This window comes from Periplaneta americana, chromosome 14 (assembly GCF_040183065.1).
Source record: "Periplaneta americana isolate PAMFEO1 chromosome 14, P.americana_PAMFEO1_priV1, whole genome shotgun sequence".
Classification (NCBI taxonomy): domain Eukaryota; kingdom Metazoa; phylum Arthropoda; class Insecta; order Blattodea; family Blattidae; genus Periplaneta; species Periplaneta americana.
Genome location: NC_091130.1, coordinates 78549490 through 78577097, shown reverse-complemented (window position 1 = coordinate 78577097; position 27608 = coordinate 78549490). Strand labels below are relative to the sequence as shown.

Genomic DNA, 27608 nt, shown 5'->3' with positions numbered 1-27608 from the left:
GGCATCATCGGGGATTCTGAAAACATATTATATTTCCGCATTTCTTTTTTACATCGTAACCGTTAATGAAAGAGTAATATCTATTTCAAAATTCATTGAATAAGTTATTCTTAAGTTTTGTTAATGATCTTTAAAACGTTTATGCAAGCTTTTTAAAGAACAACATGCAATACCGTACGTAAGTTGAATAAAAATGCTAATTGCGCGAATATGAACTGACACCGTAGTTTCTAAACAAAGCGAAGTCCATATTGCTGCAGTAGCAGTTATCTGAAGCCGTATGTATAGTAAACATGATTTGGGTAGAAGGGAAGGGAATATGTGCTATAAATTGGTGAATAAACGCACTGATCAAGTGATAATCCATCATGCTTCTGGATGTGATGTAATTGCTATATCCATCTGTCCCACTTCGTAGCCGCGAGCTTTAAGGCTTCATCTCTTGGACTAGCAATATGGAATAAGCGTTGGTTGAATCCTTGTAAGTAAGAAATTATCATAAAATGTGTCCGGTGCACATTCAGCATCGTGATGAATTTGGGGAACTACAGACAGTACCGGCAGCATAATGGAATGGGTCACACTGAAAGTTTATCTAAGCTGATAATAAGTGTAACAACAAATTATATCTGTTTGCTTCTCAAAACATCCTTCCATAAATCTTGTGGACTTGTCCATTCGATTTAACCAGTAATCAAAGTATTGCACCCACTTTTCTAAAGGCACTTCAGACGCCAGCTAAAGAATAATCCATACGTTTTCTTATTGATGGTTGGGAATAAAAGAAACCAAAGGGTCCAGATCAGGACTGTAGGATGGATGAGTGAATTTCACGCCTGAGGTGACCAAAGAGACCGTCTGTTCCACCGTATGAAACGATGCATTGTCATGGTGGAGAATGATACGGCTTCAAGGTCGTTCTGTAGACTTACGCACTTTTTCAAAACTGTCGGTAAACAAATGGTGGTTTACCACTTGACATTGACCGTGACGACCCTCTATATTTATACTGTTTCCATTATAACTACGAAGTAATGTATCACTACGCCGCTCTCGTAGGGTTGCCAACCCTCCCGTATTTTATTATTTTATTTCACTAGGTTATTTTACGACGCTTTATCAACAGCTTAGGTTATTTAGCGTCTGAATGAGATGAAGGTGATAATGCCGGTGAAATGATTCCGGGGTCCAGCACCGAAAATTACCCAGCATTTGCTCATATTGGGTTGAGGGAAAACCCCGGAAAAAAACCTCAACCAGGTAACTTGCCCCGACCGGGAATCAAACCCGGGCCAACTGGTTTCGCGTTACTCCCCTCCCGTATTTCCCGAGATCTCCCGTATTTGTCCCTAATTTTTAACAGACTCCCGGCTCCTATATTAAGATTGGTTCACAATAAACCGGGAACGGATACGACAACGAGAACGGAAATGATGATCATTAATATTGAATCAATGTGGCGCCAGTAAAAAAAATCTAATGCAGTCGAGTATGCAAGGGTCTATAAATAGACCACTGGGCGTTAATGGGTTAAAATGTGCAGCCTTTTTAGAAGGTAATGCTTGCCAGAAATGGGTTTTAGTGCTCACCCGTTTGAAATCAAACCATGTTAATATTGGAAATTGGAAAAACTGGCGAGTTTTGTTCTAAGCTTACCAAGTAATAATGCTCATACGAAGAGGATTTTTTATCTCATGAACAATAATTGGACAGATGTTCGAAACAGGAGCACGACACATCTAATCAAATCAGAGCTGCAAACTGTAGTCTAATTCAACTATTACGCGAGACCATAGGCGGAGTTATGGGGGGGGGGGGGCAAACTTGGCCGAACTCTTTTTTTTTTATTAACGTTAGAAAATATTGAATTCAAAAGATTTTTTTTGCTTTTATTTATGATTAAGTTTCTGTGCTTAAATTGACGAATTAATGTCTTCACACCATTTATATATAATATTTCAAATTTCTGAATGTACTCGTGTAAGAATTTCTATACCTCACTTAAGGAATGAAAGCACTGTAATGTTTTTTGTAACAGCCTGTACTGATGTGTTAAAAGTCTGCAGGTGTTCAGGCCGCCACTTGGAGAAATATGAATGACATACTGCACAAGAATGCAGAAACAAGAAAAGTTATCCCGGTATAATGTGTAAACTTAAAGACGAGATTAAATAAAATAATAGAATTTACATATTTTCTTATGATATCTTGCTTTTTACCATTTATTTAACGACGCTCGCAACAGCAGAGGTTATATCAGCGTCTCCGGTGTGTCGGAATTTTGTCCCGCAGGAGTTCTTTTACATGCCAATAAACCTACTGACATGAGCCTGTCGCATTTAAACACCATCGATCTGGACTGGGATCGAACCCGCAACCTCGTGCACAGAAGGCCAGCATTATACACACTATGCCACCCAGGCCGACTCTTGCTTTTTTAAATAAACAGATAAAGTAAATGTGAAATTGGTGCACCGCTGTGGAATAATGGTCAGCACGTCTGGCCATGAAACGAGCGGGCCCAGGTTCAAATTCTGGTTGGGGTTTTTCCGGGTTCTTCCTCAACCAATTGAAGCAGAATTGCAGGGTAATTTTCGGTGTTGGACCTCGGACTCATTTCGCCACAATTAATTCACATATCATCCATACAATAGCCCGGATTAAGTTCACAGTGCGGCGTGCTGTACTTGTACAAGAGCGCGGGCTTTCGGCTACCCAATCATTCACAGAATAGGAGTGGTGAGCACAATAAGCCTCAGGTTGCAGTGCATGCCTTCGGGTCCCTCCTCCGTACAAGAGGAAAAAAAAAAGTAAAATTGTCTGTATATTTTGTTACAATTTTACTTTATTTTACAGTAGTTATTAAATGATCATATCCCGATATACTGTACCAAGGTCAAGCTATAACGGGGGGAGGAGATAAATAATGTCCCCCATAATCTTTTTATATCGGGATTATGTGGTTTTGCTTTGCCCCCCAAGGAAACTGTTCTCTCTCCGCCTATGCGCGAGACAAAATCTTAATTTAAGCCTAGCTGCCGAAGTGTAGAATAAAGTTGTTTTTCAGTAACTGAACCGAATAATTTGTCAATTTTCTATGTGAAATTTTGTCGATTTCTTAGTCTCCCGTATTTTCTTCAAAAGAAGTTGGCAACCCTACGCGCATGTGTATTTGTTTTGGTAGAATCCATATCAACCTTGCCATACACAGAATTGACAGGAGCGCAATTATAAGCAGTTTCCGCGTTGTTATTATGAATATTATTACTGCAGATCCTGAGAAAGTGTCATAGAAACTACTCAACTTACTTGATTAATCAGATTCTGGAAGAGGCTCCACTCCCTCTATTTCGGAATCAGCTGATGGAGTATGTGTCAGCTGATAGATCAGATTCGCCTCCAATATTAATCACAACGATTCCACTGCACTGCCTTCACTTTCCACATATTTTCCTCTGTTATTGCGTGTTTAATACAATCGCGCCAATTCACAATCGTTAGGCCTACTACTTCCCATAACGCTGTATATACAAGTTTCCGAACGTCGGCCAGTTTCAATGTTGTGTTGTGTCTTGCAACATAACCCTTCACTTCGACTCCACACGTACAGTAGTGAATGGGATTGAGGCAATCGAACAATGCAATGTCCCGCTCTTTCTGTCATACAGTCCACAACGTATTTTTCACATGTACTTTTTAACGCTTTACCAGTTCAATTAATTCCACTTTAACAAAACTCTCATCACATTTATTTCGTAGCCACGTTATAATGTCATTTTTTCTCCACGATTTATTTGGAACTCGCTCTGGCACTGTATATACTCGTCACAAATACACCTGTAAATTCTGAAGTCAATCTCACAATATCAGTGGCGTATACTGGTTAAAGGGTTTGGGCTACCACTGACCCTATTATTACACAAAATATATTTTAAAATCCCTATAATAAAATTCCTTACATATTTATGTGAATTCCAGACGTCTTGATTGGGACGAAAATACGTTGATGACTTCGTCCTTGAAATTACAATTGGGCCACTTGCAAAGTTTCTGTAGAAATTACTTTTCAATGGATATTAGTGCCAAGCCGGATAAACGTTCTTGTGTATGAATTGATCTACAGTAGGATTTTATTCTCTTCAACGCAGAAAATGTTCTTTCTACCGATGCTGACGTAGCTGGTATTGTCACAATTAATGTTGCCAATTTAAGGACTTCAGGAATAACTTGGTTCAGCTGGTTTTCATATATGGCAGATAATATTTCATGGATAGGTTTGTTCGAAAAATCAAAGACTTCTGCTGAATATATTACACTTAATTCATTTTTTAAACGTACTTGATCAAAGTGACTGTTATAGGACTGAAATAATTTGTTTAGTGCCTCATTCGGGAAGTTTTCTCTATAAGCAGAAAATTTTTGAGAATCTAGAAGACGTGTGAACTGAAGCTTTCCATAATCAGAAAATCTGTCAGTAATTTCCATGTGCATACGATCTAGTATGCTGTAGTACAGCTGCCTGTATTTCAATTCATCATCTCCTTTTCTTCGCTTTAATGGTGGTTCCATTGTATTGGCTAAAGAATTTTCATTTTCCATATTACTCCATATGGACGGAACCCCACTACGTCTGAACTCGGATATAGTATTTTTTTTTTTTTTTAACTTTGATACCTCTTGCAAGTAGTATGCTATGTCTAGACTTTTTGTCTGAAGAATATTGTAGAGCACATCTGTATGTGCGAACACTCTAGCATAGACTTCAAGAAGAAATATATTCTGAAACTGTGTGAAAAAATTCAAATATCCTTGAGCCTGCACATTTACAGCATCATCCCAGTTTTCTTCAGAGTCATTACAAATGATATTTTTAAAGAAAGCAGTCCGTTTTTCTCTGTATTCCTTTACCGTATTTACAAGCCGAGATGTGAAATTCCATCTAGTTGGTGCTACTTTTGGGAGTTTCTTGTTCATAAATTCCTTGAGTTTTCTGATCTTTTAGGAGATGATGAGAAAAATGCAGCTAAACCCGACAGTGTTTTGAAAAAATGCGGCATTCTGGAATGGATAAAGTAGCCTAGTTTGTTGCAAAACTAAATTGAGAACATGGCTGTAACAATGGACAAATAGTGCTTGAGGATACTTTTCTTGAACTTTTGTTTTTAAGCCATTAATATTTCCCGCCATAACTGAAGCACCATCGTATGTCTGTGCAATTAACTTATTGCCGACATTGTATTCTGCTATAACACCTTCCACATGCTGAAACAAAGCAGCAGCAGTTTTGTCCGAACTGACATTTGTGAATCCTATAAACCGTTGTTGATCATTGGCAGTACTGTCGACGTATCTTAAAACAGTGGACAATTGACTCTGATTAGAGCAGTCACTTGTTTCATCAACAACAATGACCACAAAAGGTTTTATGTTCTTTATCATAACCCCACTTATAGCAAATATTAAGTCATTCTGAATTGCGAGAGAAGTACCACGAAATACTGTTGAACTCTCAAGATGATTGGCCAGTAAATGGTCAAATTCACTTAAGGAACTTAAATATTCAATATAATTTCCTATATTGTCTGATTCCACACTCTCGTTATGACCCCGAAAAGCCAATTCTTGTTTTCCTAGAAAGCAGACTGCGTTAATAAGATGCAGTAAAATCTCCCGATTTTTTTTTTCACAAGAGCATTGTGTTGGTTGATGTGTAGAACTTTTTGCTTATCTAGCTGTAAATCAATTCTTGTCTTCCCAAAGTTTGCAAAGTTCATGCTACTACAAATATGAGCTTTTGATTTGTCGTATTCTAGGACTGCTTTTCGAAGGGAGTTCATATTAGAAAACCCCTCTTTTGACCACACATTAGTTTCAAGGCTAAATAACAAACATGGCCAGCAAAATAGTTTAGACAGTTTAGAAGTACCACACAACCAATTCCACTTACCATATGATGTTGAAGTGAAATGGCGTGTGTACTCTCGCTGTTTTTCTTTTACGTCCATGGACAAATTTAACTCAGGAGTTGGTCTTTCCATTTTCACAATTTCAACTTTCTCGTTGTATGTACGACGGTTAAAAGGCACTTTTAATAAACCTTCTATTACACAGTCATTTTCAACACAAACCTCTCCAGAAACTTGTTCTGCCATATTTTTCACAATATCACTTAATTGGGAAATTAAAAACTTAATAATTAACAATTAATATAACTCTTAGACACCCGAACAAATCACAGATTTAAAATAATGCACTGTAAGAACACAATCACATTCAATTGCTAGCGTACTAAGCGAATTGCTGCTTCGCGCCTTCGAAGAAACCGATCACGAGAGCGGCAACTCACCCGCCTACACTGCACGATAGAAACAGTAGGGAGCGGGGGGGACGGGCAGTTGTGCTACAGGACAGCGTGCGCGGTACGGTCACAGGCTACCTCACGTAGCAAGCGGTTTCTCCAGCGATGCCGCCTTGACAACTTGTTTCTTTTCGAGAGCAGAGAGCGCATATAAATCTAACAATTACTTTAATTTTAATTACTATGGTAAAACTAATAATACAAAATTATTACATTATGTTATATTATAAACTTTGTCTTTTGTAATTTCCTTGGGCTACCGCCGGTAGCCCCGGTAGTCCGCAAAATACGCCCCTGCACAATATCGTCTTTAAGAGAGTTAGGTTTGTTTTTTTTTTCGCACAACTTATTAAACACATTTAAAACATTAGTTTTCTCTCTACTGTTTAAAGGTTTGCCTTTCTTATGGTTTATAACATGAGACGTAACCACCTATATTGAAATTCGCTCGGAACTGTAAAGGCCCGTTTCCACTTAGCAGAATCGATCTGAATCGAATCGAAACGAAAAGTCTGCTGCCGCTCACATCTTCGAACCGGACAGAACTTTTGTGTTTTGTCATACAAAAGAGGATAATTCTACACAAGATTTATTAATTTTCCTTCGTTTATATTAAATTGTGATTTTTGTATACATACTATTTCAGCAATAACTTCCAGTAGTGAACAATTAAACCGCCAAGAATGGATGTGGTTCATTTGTTTTTTTCACGACGGCTTCACGAGAACTTACGATCGTACCCGAAACAAGAAATTCTGTTCCGGCAGTGGAATAAATATTCTAGCTCCTGGATAAATTCTGTTCTGTTCGATTCTCATCTCGGAAACTCTCTACCATAATATGTCAGAGACTGTTGAACATTATCTAGTTTCAAAAATAAACTAAAATTGCACTTTTTAAATTCAGATTCCTTTCAATTAGAAGTCCTTTTCCTCTGCGATAGTTTTATAAAATATATAAGCTTATATTTCTTTTCCTTCCTTTCCCCTTTTTGTTCTCTTGATCACCAGATGAATTTATTATCATACTGTACCCTTTTTATTGTGGATGTTTTTTTTTTAATTTTCGTATTTTTTTCTTTTTTATTATTATTATTTTATTACATTCCATTTTTTTTTTGTATTCTTCCTTACGTTTTCCATATTAACTATTTGTACTGAGTTGCTTTTATTGTATTCCAATCTTTAGAACTGTATTTTACTTTCTTTTTTTCTATTATGGTATTATTTTAATTTGTTTAGTGTCAATTTTGTTATGCTATTATTATTATTATTATTATTATTATTATTATTATTATTATTATTATTATTATTATTATTATTATTTTATTTTTTTTGTAATATGTTGGTATTCTGTTCTTTTTCTTTAACTTTCTGTTAAATTTTCACTGCTTATATACTTTGTGACGTGGTCGAGTGTAAGAGAAGGCCCTATGGCCTTAACTCTGCCAGTATAAATAAATAAATAATAATAATAATAATTATTATTATTATTATTATTATTATTATTATTATTATTATTCTACACGCCCCTTTCAACGCATTGGGCATGCTGAAAATAGTGGAACACACGAGATCGCTTTAACCGTTATTGAAATTCATTTTATGTGATTGTCGTAACGTAATCCGAAAAGCATTTGAAAGATGCGATGAAAATTGATCTATTTTTAATAGTAGATCAATAATTATGAATCTTACAGTAAAATAAAATGATGGTAAACGAAATTAACCTGCATAGTTAATTAAAAAAGGAACTCTTTTCTCAAACTTAGTAGTCTGCGATCAACCACGCTAACACAGAGCTATCGGAATGCTTGCGATGGATTGTCATCAATTGTCGTACTGTATCATGTTAAATAATGACTCTCAGGCATTAATTTTATCGTATTTTCAAATAAATTTCGTGCTTTTTGAATTAGTCGTGAAATACCTTCCTGTAATGCTTTTCAAAAAATACTGGGTTGAAAATCGTTGTGGTGTGAATCATGCTCTGTAAAGATCTTCAAGAGTCGGGCCATTTTGGGGGGGGGGGGGAGGACTGTAAGTTTGAATTCTGCAAACCAATCATACACAGTTCTTACTGATGGTGCTTCAGCTCCTAAAGCATTTTGAAGTCGTTGGATGCAACATTTGGCGATTTAAAATCGTAGTCTGAAATAGTCTTATCGACTTAAATCCATTAATTTCATAGACAGTTAAAAAAATCTAGCAGCTAAACTACGAAATATTTTTTTGGATTTGTAAACGCAGTTGTCTTGGAAACTGAATTTAATTTATTACAATTGACTAAAAAAAATCGAAAAAAAAAAGAAAAAAAAAACAATTTAGCTTATACATATCACTTTGCAGAAACTTTCAGGATAAATCGTGCTAACGTAACCTCCGTACTGGTTGGGTGATCACTAGACATCGGATTTTTAGGCACTAAAAATTGCAGTTTTAGGCGCCTAAAATAAGCTCAAAATTTGTAAAATTAGGCTCTATTTTAATGAAAATAGGCATTTTAGGCACATCAAGCTATCATACTTATTTCTTTCACTGAAATTTTTAGTTATACACTAAAATACGCACAAAAAAGTATGTTTAAACATTAAAAAAAATACTATATTATATTTATAAACAGAGCTGCACAAATTTAATATATTGAAACTAATGAAATAATGATTATTGATATCAAGATTACTCATTTTAAGTTATTGAAATTCAGTTCCATGCTCAGACTTTATTATAATTATCTGCACAGTACACCACCAGAATTTTTTCTAAATTCTCCACGGTTAACCTTTGCCTTTTGTCACTGAGAATCATTTTGAAAGCAGAAAAACTTCTTTCAACCGAAACTAATGTGAGAGGCGCAAATTTTAAATTAGGTACAATAGAAACATCAATACTTACTGGAACATTTACACTTTCCCCCGATATCACTCTTGATACTTTTTCCAACAATGAAAATCCTACATTCTTATTTAATACGTTGTCCCACTTATTTTTAATTTTTTTCCCAGTTTCGCCCAAAGCAGAATGTATGTTCACTTGAGCTTCCTTCACTATTGCTATTTGGCTACAAAGAGATTGTTTTTCACGTTCTAATTGTTCAATGCTTGCAGGTATGAAAGAAAAGTTTGATGTTATGTAGGCAATATCGTTTTTCACTCGTGAGTCATTCAGACAATCTTTCACTGCTTTCACACACGCTGCACTATCAATTTCAGGTAATTTATCAATAACTGTGACCACTTCTTTAAAATACTTAGAATAATACGCCACTGACTGAATCCAGGTTCCCCATCGTGTAACAACCGGCTGAGGTGGGAGTGGGATATCTGGAAAGTTCTCTCTGAATATTGAAATCCTGGATGGGGCTTTACAAAAACATTTTTTTGTGTTAGAATTAAACGAATTGACAAGAGGAAATTCATTCCGGATTGTTTCAGAAATCCTGTGAAGGCCATGTGCTAGACAGGTTAGGATAAAATGTTTTAAGAAGTGGAGCTGCAGCAACCATGTATGAGGCAGCATCAGTACAAAACAACAGAACTTTAGAATCGTCTATATTACCTGAGTATAAAGACTGTAGGCCTTTATTTACAAAATAAGCAATGGCTTGGCTATTCACTTTCGAAAGTTCCTTAACACATACGAGGTGTGGAATCGAAGGTCCATCAGGACTAAGTTTTCCTACTACCATATTTGCTATATACCTATTCATAGGATCTGAGGTTTCATCCACAGAGACCCATATGTAAGAATCACCTATATCCTCCCGAATGGAAGCTAAAGTTTCATTGTATATTCTGTCTAAGTAATTTTTTCTTAGGGTCGACTCAGATGGGATATTTTGTTTGCAGTATTTTTGTAAAAACTGTCTTAAAACCGGATTTTCAATTGCATTCCAGGGAATGTTAGCAGCAACAAACGCTCTGGTTAAATCAGCATAGAAATTGCTGCTGAGATTGGATGAAGTAGGCTGTGTTAGTAAAGTTTGTTGCAGTTGATTTTTCTGCTGAGCTTTAGCCTTATGAGCCGCTCCTTGCACATGCTGCTTTAGGTGGCACTTCTTTTCTTGCGAAATATAAAAATGTAAAGTAAACTGAATTAAAATAAAATCCTAATTGTTGTATTGCCGTATTTCTATCACAAAGTTAGTGGGTTCGAACAATCAAAATTTTAATGACCTGCAAATACTTTAACTATCGGAATTTAAAAGGTTAAAGTGTAGTGGTCTTAAAAAGAATTATACCTCAGGATAGCTCAGTCAATGTATAAATATTATAGGCCTACTCATTAAAATTAATAGAATTTATATATTTCAACTATTGTTACATACCTGTTTGCTACAAATCTAGCAGAATATTATTTTTCCATCATGAGTGAATTCTGAATATTCTGTTAGCCATTGCCGGATCAATGTAGATTTTGCACTTATATTTTTCGGCATTATCGCGTTAAACTTCACAGGAAAACGTCCTACCGCTCAAAACTTCTCAACACAAATAAGGTGAGGGAAAGAGCAACTGTTAATGAGCATTCAAATGAATCGTTGTTATTGAGATTCAATTGGACAAAAATACAAAGTTCCACTTATTGTTGCATTTCCTGGTAGTGTTAACACTAGGAGAGCCATTCTTTTAAATATTTTGTAACGGTTTACCCTACTAATTCGCAGTTTTACGACTTTTCATAAATATTTCAAAAACACTCTTTCTCCAAAAATTGTGATTTTATGACACTCTGAAGGGCAGTACAGCTAATCGGTTTCAGACCGAAAACAGTCATCTTTATAGTATAGTATATCTCTGAATCGGTAGCAGCACGTGTTGTGATTGTTGCCTGCTTCAAAACTAAGGTTGGTTCTTTGTCGGCATTTATGCCTCCAAACATGTTAAATTCGGTGAAATCTATTGCGAGTGTCGTGAGATTCAAAACATTTTGTTTCCTTTATCAATGGTTTCATGGCCGGTGTGAAGCAAACTTTCCACTTTTTAAATGCCTTAAATTTCGCAGTGAATGCATGTATAAATTATAAAAAGTAAGAGTAAAATGCGAAACTTTACAGTGAGTTAGGCATTTTTAGGCGAATATTAACAAATTAGGCTCTAATAACCGTTTTAGGGCATTTTAGGGCACTATAAAACTCTTTGAATACCTTTCAATTTCCATGAAACACAAATATTAATAATTATTTTTACTTTTCTCCTAAAGAAACAAAATAGGCATTTGCCCTAGAATCCGATGTCTGGTGATCACCTCTGTTGAGACTTGGACGTGAGGCCAGCAGTTGGCGGATGGCATTAGTCCTGCATGGGCTATCATGCCACGGATTTAATTTTAACTAAATCTATTGACTGGTCCAAGTCAGTTCTGAAGGTCGAATTTCACCTAATGTTTCTCACAGTACTTACTACATTCATGCTTGTAATAAGCATCAAAGAAATTATTTTTTGCAAAATTTTGTTAATTCATTTGCCCAGTCATATTTGAGCGGGTTAAAGTCACAGTGGTGTAAGTCATATTTTTTAAAATTATGTCATAAGTGCTGAAATGTAATCCACACATGACAAACTGTTAAAGGAAAACATGAAATAAGTCATAACTTCATTAAACCGCAGACAGATTGTAGCGCAATTTAGATAGGTAAATGGTACAGCTGTTTTGTAATAAGCTATAGTGGCATAAGTCAGACAAGGATTCGATTAATAATATAAACATAGTATGTAATATTGCAACACTTGTACAAAATTTTTCTGATAATGCATTTAGGCATAAGCTTTGTAACTGGCGAGCGGATTGATTCTATATAGTAACATAGATAATTTAATTGTGGATGTGTAATGTGTATTTGTAATGTATTAATTAATTGTGGATTTGTAATGTACTTAAGCATAAGATTTATAATTGCTAGTTGATCATATATTGTGTAGAGTAGATAATTTTTATTTATTTTAATTTTTGGACTGTAATATCAATTTTAACCGACTCTGTATATTGCAATAATGTACCGCTATATGAATATCAACTATGAACTATGAAATATGTAACATAAACATAGCATGTAGTATTGCAAATATTGTATGCAATGGAACATGCTGTTTTAGCACAATAAAGGAAAAAAAAAAGCACCGTTAAGCCTGTTAAAGTTTCCAGCTTTGTTAAATAACCAAGTAAAATAATAATAATAATAATAATAATAATAATAATAATAATAATAATAATAATAATAATAAACCACTTAGCCAAAAATTTTCACTTTAAGGTCATTTAACGTCGATGGGATTGGTAATAGCGAGATGAGGCCGGGAATTCGCCGTAGATTACCTGACATTTACCTTACAGTTGGAGAAAATCTCGGAAAAACCCCAATTAGGTAATCAGCCCAAGCGGAATCGAACTCACGCCCGAGCAGAACTCCGGATCGCCAGGCAAGAGCCTTAGCCGACTGAGCTACCCTGGTGGCTAATATTATTATTATTGTTATTATTATTATTATTATTATTATTATTATTATTATTATTATTATTATTATATAATCATTTCTACTTTTCATTGCGAATTCAAAGTTTAAAGCCCAAAGCTACAAAGCATGGAAAGTGTAGTAAAACAAGAGGAGAATGGTCTCATTGCGCAAGAATTTACCATCCATTCATTTCTGTGCATGGTGAACCACTGAAAGAACACCATAAAGATTAGAAATTAAAAAAGAGGGATGTCAGTATACCACTAATATATTTTAACATCAAATTTAACTTTCAAATTCGATTTCTGCAAATACAAACATAAGACTATAAATTGTTAAAATATACTGTAGGTACATACCAATATAGCTATTTTGAGTGGATTTTTGATGAATTAATTACATATACGGTAATGTATCTACTATTATAAATGAAGTCAAGCGTCTTAATTTGGTATTTTAAAGAATGCCTTTTATGTGCAATCCAGAAAACGAAAGTTCTTCTAGTTATTTGGGTGCATAGTAAACGCAATACACATTTGACACATCTGTGTCGACGGAAGTTTCTGGAATTAATCCAACATTTTACATGATAGCATTTGATCACCCATATAGAGTGTTAGTTTGGAGGCCGGAGGGAAAAAAACCTTTAGGGAGGCCGAGACGTAGATGGGAAGATAATATTAAAATGGATTTGAGGGAGGTGGGATATGATGATCGAGAATGGATTAATCTTGTTTAGGATAGGGACCAATGGCGGGCTTATGTGAGGGTGGCAATGAAGCTCCGTTCCTTAAAAGCCAGTAAGTAAGTAAGTGAGTAAGCAAGCATATGATCACCATAGAAACACATGCTGGCTCCCTCCTCAGAAAATGCACTCATATATCAAATGACTAATCAATGTCTTGAATAATAGTTCAGAAAATATTCTATGAAGTGAATATCATCGACAGAATAGTAAAAGACCTACATTAAACTCGAGAAAGTATACTGTATTTTACTTTTGTGACGCTCACTTTGGTATCTTGTAATTATTGACAGACGCTTTCAATTTTATTATATTCTACAACTGGCTGTTTAATCAGTAAATTACTTTTGGCGAAGGGGCTAGATTTCGACTCCCCAACTAGACCTATGCAGAGATTCTTAAATGAATAACCAAGATGTAATTCTTGAATTTACAGTACCGGTAGAAGTATTTTATTTAACGACTTAAAACTGTGGATGTTATTTACTCATAATATCTAAATTCAACTTGGGCAAGAAATGGACAATATTTTTTCTAGAAGTCTCTACCAAGGTTGTAAATATACGACACAAAATCTGCGGCTTTACTTCCCTCCTGAAGGAACTATACCTGATTTCACCCCGAATCCCTCAGATCCAACAGCATGGAAATGACAAGCGCACCAAGGACGATTTTTTTCAGTGGCGAAGCTCTTAAGAGGCGATTCTGAGGTTGGGCACTCATTAGTTCGGATTCTGTTAGCCCCATACATGTTAGGACGACATGAGTATGAAAGTAGACAGGGTGGATGAAGATGAAGGGAATAATGACGGCGAAATGTGCCCAGGGTCCGACGTCAAAAGTTACCCAGCATTTTTGCTCTTAATGGATTGAGAAAAAACTTCGGTAAAAAACCAGGCAACTTGTCCCAACTAGGTTTCTAACCGACCTGCTAGTTTCATAGTAAGGCATGCCAACAACTTGTATATATCACATTATTCAACTGTAACTTGGAATCTGGGATATCTCTCTCTCTCTCTCTCTCTCTCTCTCTGCGCGCGTGCTTGCGTGCTACTTTTTTTCCTCTCTTGTATAGAGGAGGGACCTGAAGGCTTACACTGCAGCATGAGGCTTATTGTGTTTACCACTCCTATTCTGTGAATAATTGGGTAGCCAAACGGCTGCACTCTTGTACAAATACAGCACGCCGCACTGTGAACTTAACCCAGGCTATTGTATGGATGATGATATGTGAATTAATGATGGCGAAATGAGTCCGAGGTCCAAACTAAAAATTACCCAGCAATTCTGCTTCAATTGGTTGAGGAAAAACCTCGGAAAATCCCCAACCAAGTAACTTGCCCCAACCAGGATTTGAACCTGAGCCCGCTTGTTTCATGGCCAGACGTGCGAACCATCACTCCACAGCGGGTGGACCAATTTTACATTTACTCCATCTGTTTATTTAAAAAAAGCAAGATGTCATTTCAAATGTAAATTCTAATTATTTTACTTAATCTCGTCTTTAAGTTTACACATTATAGGCTACCAGGATCACTTTTCTTCTTTCTGCATTGTTGTGCAATATGTTACTCGTATTTCTCCAAGTGGCAGCTTGAACACCTGCAGAGTTCTAACACATCAGCACAAAAAAAAAAAAAAACATTACAGTGCTTCCATTCCTTAAATGAGGTATAGAAATTCTTAAACATTTAGAAATTTAAAATAAATATTATAGTCCAGACACATGGTCTGGAGACATTAATTCGTCAATTTAAGCATAGAAGCTTAATCATAAACAAAAGGAAGAAAAATCTTTTGAATTCAATATTTTATAACGTTAATAGAAAAAAAAAAAAAAAGAATTCGGCCAAGTTTGGGGGGGCAGTGCCTATGATCCAACGTACATTTCCTTCCCTTCTCTGATAAATGGGGCCAATACATAGATATCTCCAAGACTTCGGATTTTATGCATATAATAACACTGCAAAAACCCAAAATTCTCGCATTACATTAACTACTGCGAGCCTCAAGTAATACAGTATTTAGGTTTGTGAATACTCTGTCTCTGTTGCAACATTCATTACACTGTTGCTCCACTATTACTACTTCAGTAATATCTGTCACTTTAAGTAAATAATCTCTTGTTCAAAAGCATACTGAAGTAATGGTTACACAAACACTTGTTAGTAAATGAATGAAATGTATCTGGAAATAAACTTAACAGTCAAATTAATATTAATATTAGCCTATGTGATAAATTTGCTGTTATACTGTTATTAAAGAAAATAATCTTGGCTTTATGACCTCTGTCACAATTATTGCGGCTCCAGCCAGTCATCCATGCTACAGATAGCAAGGTCACAAATTGTTCTGTATTTAAAAGAAAACATTTATAGTTAGTCTACTACAGAACACTCAACACGAGGCAGAAGACGTCTTGACACATAGAGGGTAAAATAATTGCTTTGTTTTGCTAGTGTACATGTTAAACCAAATCTAAACATATATATTACAAATCAGCATGGGAGATGAGTTTCTTCGTGACATTTGTTTCTCTTCATAAAGGCTTTTGGTTCAGATCTAAGTTACAGACAAATATTTTATACAATTGAAGGGGTGAGAATGAGATAGTCCAAAGCCACACTTTTAACAAAAATATTTTTTGTGCGAATTCATTTCTTACACATACGGGGAAGCTATTATTAAAGTATATAGAAAATTATTCAACAAATGACATAAGTATACACCGAAGAAATTATGATTACCTCACCTAATAGCATTGGACTCCAAACTTTTAATATGCTCTCCTGTAAAATTTTGTCTGTATCATTCTCATCCCTTCAATTCTTTAGCCAGTTATCTAGCTGCTATGCACTAAAACCATTATTATTATTATTATTATTATTATTATTATTATTATTATTATTATTATTATTATTATTATTATTACAGAAAATATGGTATAATGTTCCATAGACAGGCATACAAACATGACTAACAAGTGGTCAACATCACAGTCAGTCTTGCAGTGGCGTATACTGGTTAAAGGGTTTGGGCTACCGCTGACCCTATTATTACACAAAATATATGTAACAATTACTTTAATTTTAATTACTATGGTAAAACTAATAATACAAAATTATTACATTATGTTATATTATAAACTTTTTCTTTTGTAATTTCCTTGGGCTACCGCCGGTAGCCCGCAAAATACGCCCCTGCAGTCTTGATTGAAAAATTTTCCATCAATTGCTTTCAGCAGAACATATAGTTAAGCAAGAATGTATGATATCTGTAATAAGCTTATGGGTAAAACTGTTTTTTTTTTCCTCAGATGACAGAGCACGGGTAACCCTGTCACAATGGCAAGAATAGTGTTGAAGAACGAACAAAGGAGCCAGCTCACCACAAAGAAAGAGACTTGCAACGGTCCTTGTATTAGACTCGCTTTCAGGACGACTTTACTTATATTGTTCTATTTTGCATTGTCTATTGGACTTACATTTTACCAAAGAAAATTCTTACAGGCAAGTATTCTATTAAGAGAAGCTTCTATTGCAGTATTTATAATAGCAAACACTTTTGCTCTACTGATTAACACAAGACATTTCAAACTGGAGGTGCGAGGAAATGTTTGTTTGCTAAAATATGACAATTCAGTTTCTTTATACAGGGTGATTCAGATCACCCGTAACAGTCATTTATTTCGGAAACTAGTGCATTAAAATTTTCGAGAAAAAAAATATTTATTACTAGACCACATGTGAACTTTCACTTGAGCTTAATTTCATCAATCAGCTCTAACAGGAAGTAGGGTCAGTGGCGTATCACTTTAAAATTTCAAATAGGAGTATGGGTCAAATAAGGTACCATTTGATAGAACTCTTCAAAACAAACAACTTTCATAGGAAACGTTTTTATTAATTCTTATTCTTTCAATGAGAAAACGTACGGAAAGGCAATAGGAGATTCGGACCACACATAAGTCACTTATTTCGGAATCTAGTGCATTAAAATTTTCGAGACAAAAATATTTATCACTAAATCACATGTGAACTTTCACCTGAGCTTGATTTCATTAATCAGCTCTAACAGGAAGTAGGGTCAGTGACATATCACTTTAAAATTTCAAATGGGAGTCCGGGTCAAATAAGGTACCATTTGATAGAGTTCTTCAAAACAAACAAATTTAATAGGAAACGTTTTTACCAATTGCTACTCTTTCAATGAGAAAACATACAAAAAGATAATGCCATCAATATTGAGAAATGTTAAAAGACGAAAATGTAAACAAGACAATTAATGTTGACATTTTACTGAAAGACTTGACAATTCCATTAATTTTTATAAATGTTCAAACTGTCTGCCGTTCTGAGCAGCACACGCCCGTACTCTTCTTCTCACACTTCAGTGACTCCTAACACTTCGGCGTGGTCAAGTGACTGGCAGGTCTCCCGGATTCGCTGTTTTATGTCATCTCTTATTGTGGGACAGTGTTGATAGACGATGTTTTTTAACCATTCCCAAGAATAGAAATCCAAAGGATTCAAGTCAGGAGATAGTGCTGGCCATCCCACAGAACCGCATCTCCCAATCCATTGCCCAGCGAAGATCTGATTGGTTGTATCACGTGCCACCAAAGAGAAATGAGCTGGGCAACCATCCTGCTGAAGCCACATTTCTACTCGTGTTGCCAGTGGTACGTCCTCAAAAAGTTGGTTGAGGATATTCTTCAGGAAGTCAGCATACATGACACTATTCAGAACACCTTCAAAGAAATAAGGTCCAATCATTCGGTGTCCAAAGATGCCACACTAGACATTGACACTCCACCTATGCTGGTTGTTCACTTCTCTCAGACAGAGAAGACTGACTTGAGACCAGTAGTGACCATTATGGATAATGACATCACCATTTCTCTTGAATGTCGCTTCATCTGTGCAAAGAATACAGCGATGAAACTGACAGATTTTACCTGACAATTAACTCTATTTTTGGGGACGGTTAGAAAACATCGTTTATCAAGACTGTCCCACAATAAGAGATGTCATAAAACAGCGAATCCCGGAGACCTGCCAGTCACTTGACCACGCCGAAGTGTTAGGAGTCACTGACAGTGTTAGAAGAAGAGTACGGGTGTGTGCTGCTCAGAACGGTAGACAGTTTGAACATTTATAAAAATTAATGGAATTGTCCTGTCTTTCAGTAAAATGTCAACATTAATTGTCTTGTTTACATTTTCGTATTTTAACATTTCTCAATATTGATGGCATTATCTTTTTGTACGTTTTCTCATTGAAAGAGTAGCAATTGGTAAAAACGTTTCCTATGAAAGTTGTTTGTTTTGAAGAACTCTATCAAATGGTACCTTATTTGACCCAGACCCTACTTCCTGTTGGAGCTGATTAATGAAATCAAGCTCAAGTGAAAGTTCACATGTGGTTTAGTGATAAATATTTTTGTCTCGAAAATTTTAATGCACTAGATTCCGAAATAAATGACTTACGTGTGGTCCGAATCACCTATTGCCTTTTCGTACGTTTTCTCATTGAAAGAATAAGAATTAATAAAAACGTTTTCTATGAAAGTTGTTTGTTTTGAAGAGCTCTATCAAATGGTACCCTATTTGACCCATACTCCCATTTGAAATTTTAAAGTGATACGCAACTGACCCTACTTCATGTTAGAGCTGATTGATGAAATTAAGCTTAAGTGAAAGTTCACATTTGGTTTAGTAATAAATATTTTTTTCTCGGAAATTTTAATGCATTAGTTTCCGAAATAAATGACTGTTATGGGTGGTCTGAATCACCCTGTATATGTCTAGTAATTCTAAATTAGCTTATACATAAAGATAAACTAAGTACTAATCACAACAAAAGTGTTTTTAAATCATGTATGACAGTACAGCATTTGCATCTGTATGAGGATTTAAAACAAAAACCACAAAAAAAATATCAGTAATAATCAGATTTCTATTGCTAGCTAGTCACCACATGTTTTAATCACTGGATCGAGTCTAGAAGCAATGTTTCAACAAAATGGTATGATCTTCATTTGTTACAATGTGAGGTAAGATGTGAAAATAAACAGTACCGGTAGGTGGAAGAAAGAGTTATACTGCTCATTTGATCAAATTCTGAATGACTTCATCACTATTTTAACTTTCCATGTTCAAAGCAGAACACAATAGGTTTTATTATTATTATTATTATTATTATTATTATTATTATTATTATTATTATTATTATTATCAGTGTTTTTTCTAGAGGAAAAGGTGTTGGAACTCTGTGTAAAATTTATTGAAGTGGGCGGGAATTTAGGCCTAAACGGCGTTAAATAAAAATTATGTTAAAAACTTAATTAACTTCCATTCATTTTCACATTTTAATGCGTATTTCGGAAGGAATACAAATTAAATCCGTGCCAGTATAAATTGATTCAGTTTGGGTTAACAAAGTAATAAACTGATTTGCAAAAAAGGCATTTACAAAACTACATATCAGTACTCAAACTATTAGATTTTCCAAAGCATAGCCATTCCTTCAGTATGTTTATCTTTCCTGTTATGCTCTTTTCTTGTGACATCTGTTGCAGCATGAAGGCCTTTTGGCAACCAAAATTTATCACAGTTATCAGGGTTGAAGTTGATCAAAGGAGGCCCAACAGTTGAAAGTATGTATTAATGGAAAAAGATAACTATCCCAACATGAGGGATAGCCCCATTTTTCCACTAACCCCTTCAATTCTAATAAGAAGCAGATTCCTCATATTGTTAACTAGCAGGGATGATCTCAGTGGATAGACAATGAAGTTGAGTAGTGAGAAGCCTCATAATATATTAAAGACATGATATTCGAACATATACCGTAACAATGAAATGTGGGTAAGCTGCATCACAGAAACAGCCACAAATTTTGTGTGAGAATACGTTTCTGAAATATTTACTGTTAAGATAAACGTCAGCAATGACAACTTCTCTTCTTTCCAGATACTCTGAAAACTCAATATATCTTCGCTGTGCTAGGACTCCTGGGAGTAGCCATCTTATATGTCAGTTGCTATAGTAACTGTCGTGCTCTATTGTTTGCTACCCATTGCTTATGCTTGCTCCCATTTGCGCTGCATATGTCTCGACATAGTGAATTTTCTTGCTTCACTCCCGAATTTTTGCAAATTTAACTTGTCGACTGCAAATGTGTCGGTCGACTTTCTGGGAGCACCTTACCTTAGTACTGGACTGAACTTACATAGACATATTTACGTCAAAAAGGTGCCTGAACGGCATTCCACCAGGAAAGGCACTTATTATTATTATTATTACTATAATATTATTATTATTATTATTATTATTATTATTATTATTATTATTATTATTATTATTATTATTACTACTACTACTACTACTACTACCGATATTTTTTGTTGTATATATACTGTACACGCTTTAACATGTTTAGGATTTTTGGACATATCAGTAGGCCATTTACTATTTTTGAGTTTCCGTTTGTATTGTGAGTTATAGATGGTTTGTGTTCATATGATTGTTTTAGATTTTATTTCAATGTTTATGATATTGGTGATTAAGGCAGTGATGAATCATGGAATGTAAATTTCCAAACTGGCATTTGCCTTTGTGACAGAAAGGAACCATAAAAACTCTAGTCAGATTGGACAGCCACAGGGCATGGATGAATTTAATATATTCATCCATGCACTGAGTTTGAACCTGAGACCTCCCAAATGCGAGTCTCAAATATTATCGTCAAAGCCACTTCGCTTGGTTTATTACCAGTATTACTATTGCTCATGCTGGATGAAACCTAAATATTGGAGTGAATGAGGCTTACAGTTTCTATGTATCCATTATAAACGCCACAGAGTAGGCCTTCACTTACAGTAACGTTCATGTTAAAAATAACCAAGCTCTGGCTGGATCTAAGATTAAAAACTCAATTGCAAAAGTGAAGCTTTCAGAGTTCTATGAAGTCCATCATATCAGCAATTATAAACTGTTTCAAGTGAATGCAAATAAAGAAATTTGTAAAAACGATTATGTACCAACGTAAAAACACTGTAATAGGCTAGCAACAGAAGTACCGCAAAGTGGGGTGACTTTGAACGCTGAGGTGACTTTGAACAGTAATTTAGCGCCTTTCTAAATTAAATGCTGTACCCAATTGCGAAAAAACTGTTTAAGTTGTCAATAAATTAGTTCAGTTTTTTCGCAATTGGGTACAGCATTTAATTTAGGAAGGCGCTAAATTACTGTTCAAAGTCACCTCGGCGTTCAAAGTCACCCCACTTTACGGTACCTACAAATTTAATCTTAGTAAGGTTGTGAGATACCGGTAACATTTTGCAGTGGGTTATTAAGAGAAATTCCGCACTGTATTTACAGACAAAACATTGTGCATAAATGTTTGTATCTAAGGGTGCAAGTTATTTGCTATGTATTTTTGTTTTCATTGTATACATGTTTACAATATTAGTGTATTAACATTACAGGAGTATTCAGGTCAATTTTACAAGCAATTATTACAGTATTTTTAATTTCCTACTTCTATATACTGTATAATGGAATCATCTCTGATCTACTGTGTAACTAGTCACTTCCTGTACATCTTCTTGCCTCTCGTGGTTCGTTTATCTAACATATTTGAAGTGCAGACTTCAGAAATTTCTCACATTGATGGAACAAATTGTGTAAAGTACATTAGCATTTTGTAGTAGTGACCAGTAAAATTGGACTGAATACATTAAACTGAAAAGTGAACTGCAGAAAAGATAGCTAAACCATGATCTTTTTCATGTTTATTAATTATTACAGTAGGCCTATATGAAGTACAAAGAAAATAATTTGAAGCTGCAATAATATCCATTTCGAGATTCTACAGAATTTGCTTTCAAGGTTACGAAACCATTTTTTTTGTCACTCTGTACATTATGCAGCAGTTTCGTCTGAATTCTGCAAATTTTGCTTGTACACTAGTAAATTTATTATAGAAATATGTACACTCATGGAAAGAAAAAATGACTGGCTTAGAGACAGCTGTCTTCATGGTGACCATGCAGCACCAAAATTTTGCATCATATTATCTTTATGATTCTGCTTACTGTTTTCCCTCCCACACCTTTAGAACGAATCTAACCCTGTTCTGTTGTTACCTAATTCTAATTTAGATAATGATCAGGGTTAGTAAGTTCATACACTAAAAGTTAAAGAATGCCACCGAGATTGAATTCATAACGATTTTATTTAACTCAAACATTTCAGATATTTTGTCCATATTCCCGTCATTCATTCATTATAGAGATAATGATAATCATGTATTATACTGTAGATAACAATTATAAATTATTTGTTTTGATGTACAGTCTTAGAAAAAAGTTGTCACACAGATACTTTATAAGTCCCAGAAAGGAGGCAGTGTGCATGATCAGACATACAACGAAACAAAACTAATTTGATTACCTCAACTAGTCCTTCTCTTGTGAATAGATCGCAAGTCCTCTGATCATGCGCACTGCCTCCTTTCTGATAAGGAAGGCTTACCAAGTGATAATGGATTTTCACAACGATTTTTCCTCCATACGTTCCATTTGAAGTATGAAACCTCCCTATGAATTTCTACATCCAGAAAAGCCTAGTAGCCACCGGCGTAGCTCTGTTGGCTAAGGCGCTTTCCTGCTGATCTGGAGTTGCGTTCGGGAGCGGGTTCGATTCCCGTTCGGACTGATTACCTGGTTGGGTTTTTTCCGAGGTTTTCCCCAACCGTAAGAGTAAATGTCAGGTAATCTATGGGGAATCCTCGGCCTCATCTCGCCAAATACCATCTTGCTATCATCAATCCTATCGACGCTAAATAACCTCGTAGTTGATACAGTGTCGTTAAATAACCAAGTAAAAAAAAAAAGCTTAGTTTTCGAAATATGATTTTTTAAAATCTTGAATCCAAAGCTATAACAGTTAATGCAAACAGTGCTATGTGCTAACTAGATATATTAGGCAATAAATCTCATCTAGCTGCATACCGTACTGTCAAAATCTCCTTAAATAATATAAGTTATGAAAATGATGTATCAGATACTGGTACATAATTTCATGAAATTGACTATAGAATAGTCTATGAAGAAATGATAAAGAAATGTAAGCATGCCTGAAATTATTCACTGTACTGATAACAGTAGTGAAAATCGTAAAAATGCTCAAAACACGTGGAACTTTGGACCACGAACATTTCAGAAAAGTAAGTTTCTTACAGTACATCAACGTGAAAAGAGAATTCTACAGGAGTGATTAATTTATCAAGTTTGTTATTAAAGTATCCGTCTTTATACCAACCATATTTAAACATATTTACATATCTTGGAGATGAAAGCTGATTATGTGTTAAGGACTCCAATTTTACACATTATCTCTCTGATGCAATATAATATTCGTGCCAAATAACAAAACACTATCAGAAAACTTCTGAATGAAATTTTTCCAAAGCCTGAAGCCCTAAACGTCAAGAGGCTGAACAATCGAAGCTGTGTGCTTTGGAATTGTTAACACTTCCACTGTTTTACCTTCTAGAGTTATCCTTTCTATAGGCGTCTACCTCGGTAACTGGTCCACAAGTCTTCAAAGAGAAAGCTATGATCACTGACAGATGGAAAATATACTTCTTGAAACCACTTGAAGAGGTGAGTTTTCGTAAGCTTCCCCAATATTAGGGAAATGCATAAACATTTGGGGCCTTAAACATTTTCTTCTTCATGATGGCAATGGAGATATGATACTTATATGTAGGGATGGCAAACTTGTACAGTAAACAGAGCAGTCAGTATATGAGTACCTTACAACAGCAATTGTAGCGGGAGAAGCTAAGTGCTCTGAGAGTGACTGTTTCCTGGCCCTGCTTATATGAGTGTTAAGCAATTATTTTTAAAAATGATATCTCGAAGGCTAGGCCTTCTCTGGATTTAGAAATTTATAGGGAGCTTTCTTATTTCAAATGCAATGTATGGAGGAAAAATAGTTGTGAAAATCCATTATCACTTGGTGAGCTTTCCTTGTGAGACTTACAAAGTATCTGTGCGACAAATTTTTTTTCTAAGATGGTACATAACTGTTTCAATCTTATAATATGCTTCCGCAAGTATTAAAAATTAATGTAGCCCTTCCCACTTGACTACAAAAAGTCACTGATAACAGAACATATTGAATGGACAACCAAAAACAGCTCGTTTCAGGTCAATATAATTTTCCAAGAATGTATTCGAGGAGTAACACAGGTTCAAATTGCAAAGATGTAATAGTAATAAAAACAGTCATGGGATCGAACACGGAATTTTTTCTTGGCAGATTAAAGTGCTACTGGTCAGCTACGGAATGCATGAGTATAAAGTTGAAGTTGCTTGGCATATATTGATACTACCTCTAATATCAATCAACAAGCATTTTCACACATAAATGGAGCTTCTCAACGTTCAAAATCTTAATTACGATGCATGTTCTTCCATATCAAATCATCAGAATTATTTTAATTGTATTATTGTGCTTTGTATGCATGTTGAACTTATACCTACAACTGTTCTGTTTGGTGCTCAGTTATAAAACATTGCCAGTCACTTGTTTCCATGGCTGTATATGACATATTGAGTTATTATTCAAGAATCCTTCTACAATATTAGCACAAGAAAGCGTCTAGTTCAAATTAATAATTATTGACTGAAATATATCTCTAGTTGAAGACGTGTAAAGATCTGCATGTATTACTTGGAACATAAAATTAACCATTTAATAGATGAATCAAGAATGAGGTAGAAACTAGTAAACTACCACTCTTTGGTACATACTGTGTTCGTACAATTTGCATGCATTACCGAGCTAACACAGGGGCTGCACATGACTTCTTGTTTGTCAATTAATTTTCCCACAAACCTTTACACGAGGGATGAGGAAACTTTGACTCACAAGAAGGCTTTTTATAGCCTTCTAGCAAGTAAAGTTATTATTATTATTATTATTATTATTATTATTATTGCTGCTGCTGCTGTTGTTGTTGTTGTTGTTGTTGTTGTTGTTGTTAAAAAGATAGAAATAGCAGAAAACTTAATATTGTGAGGTACTGGTATTACTTTAACTTAAAAAATATGTATTTCCTCCAGCTAGATAAAACAATATGCTGTAATCAACACAGCCTCAGCTTGCTTATTAAGGTGATCTTGTATGTATTAGAACATCTTTTAGAATTTTCACATTACATTACAGTAATACTAAAAGTATTTCAGCCTTTTTTGCTTCATATTATTTTTCTGTGTTATTTTCCATCTATTAAGGTGATTCTGTATCTATCAAACTCCTTCCAGTGTGTTTACCCTTAAAACATAAACATTACAGTCATACTAAGAGCATTTCTGCTTTTTTATGCCTCATTTTATTTCCACTTACATGGACTCGCCCAAGAGTCTTGCTGGGGGGTGTTTGAACAGTACGCTCTATGAGTAAGCAGTTGTCTATACACACAACCCTCCACTCCAAAGCCTCAGAAAGAAGCTCGCACATGTTGGTGCCACGAGTTTGTAATCGGGCTCTACCTGCTACATGCTACACCCTTTCTACTTCCAGGCACTTATCATCAGTGTCATAGTTAAAAATATATTTTTGTGTTTTTTCTAGCCAAATACTAGGTTAGTTCGGATTGTAAAAAAACTACGACTCAATCGTATAATCCTTAATCATTAGTATCATTACACTCCGTTTGTCATCAATCATTTTCCACAATAGACCAGTCATCTGTCCGGTATAATAAGTAGTGCAAATTGGCAGAAGCTATTGTCTTCTGTCAAAAGACAATCGAGAGCAAGTTGTGTGGCAACTGCGCGAAATGCGTGGAAACATCCAAGAAGAAAATCACGATCTTCAAATTAGTGGTTTGATTTTTATTGTATAATACAGTGTAATATGATTTCCTTTTTATTTTTTTACTAGCGGCTTAATTTACAATTATGGGAGAACAACTTTTTTTATTCAATTCCCATGAAGTTCGAGTTAAAAAAATATCATTTGTGTATGTAGATGGTACTGTTTTTAATGTACAGTATTGATAAAATTTCAACTTCACCTGTTTTTCTGCCAGGAGTTATATGTATACCACATGTTTCATGGATGGAGCTATGGTAGTAGCCTGTACACAAAATGCTTGCATGCTGTTGCATAACGTAAAATGGCATTGCTTATGGTTTCTTAGGACTTTCACTACAGTCCTCTTAATGTCTAATTTGCTGGCCCATCAAAAAAAGTTTCCTCACCCCTACCTTACACGGTTTCACTAATACTTATGTGATATAAATGTATGTAAATAAAATATGTAATATGAAAGTACCGTAAATTATACCTTCCTTAATAGAAGGTATATATAAATGCTAAATTTTTTTTTACTCTGATTGTACCTGTTTCAGGAATTCCACTTCCCTCTGTCAGTAGTGGTGTGTCACTTAATATTTAAGTTTGTGATAGCATCTGCGTGTCGCACAATATGGAAGTGCTGTACGAAGCAACAGAGAGTTATCTTGGACTGGGGGAACTATGTCAAAAAAGTAGCTCCTACAGGAATTGCAAGTGGACTTGATGTTGGACTGTCTAACTGGGGACTTGAACTTATAAATGTGTCTTTGTGAGTGTATTTGCATGGTAAACAATATTATTAGAAGGAAATTTGGTATTCTGTGATCTTAAAATACTCTTTCCTTTCCTTGGAAATCTCATAACTTTTGTTTTTTTCACCTATCCCAGTGCAATAAAAAGAACCTGTTCAGAAGGAGCTCAGGTGAAAATAGAAAGAAAAATAAAATACTGGTACATGCTACCCGACTTTCCATATCACACATTCATCTTAGTATTGTACTCTTTAAAATACTGAGCCGTTATACAGATGGCAGACGTTAATATGCAGATTGATTGAGGAGGAAAAGGCCCTACTTTGAGAGATGATAATGTGTGTGATTCTAAAGGAAAAACATTATGTAAACACGCGTCTTACTCTCAATGGTTTTGGAGAGGGAACCATGAGAAACAGGAAT

General features: G+C 35.1%; 1 protein-coding gene across 6 annotated transcripts in view; it reads left to right on the top strand.

Annotated features, from left to right (window-relative positions):
• The window catches only part of LOC138713485 (solute carrier family 35 member C2), a 113551-nt gene that overhangs the window by 48375 nt on the left and 37568 nt on the right, over positions 1–27608 (top strand). For 5 of the 6 annotated variants that reach the window (XM_069845639.1, XM_069845637.1, XM_069845638.1 and 2 more), the window contains 2 exons: positions 16873–17065; positions 26988–27202. In XM_069845639.1, the coding sequence (XP_069701740.1) occupies positions 16901–17065; positions 26988–27202 (380 nt within the window). In that variant the 5' untranslated portion in view covers positions 16873–16900. Of the gene's footprint in view, positions 1–15925; positions 15990–16872; positions 17066–26987; positions 27203–27608 lie in introns of those variants that run through there. The other variant, XM_069845640.1, reaches the window with a different exon arrangement.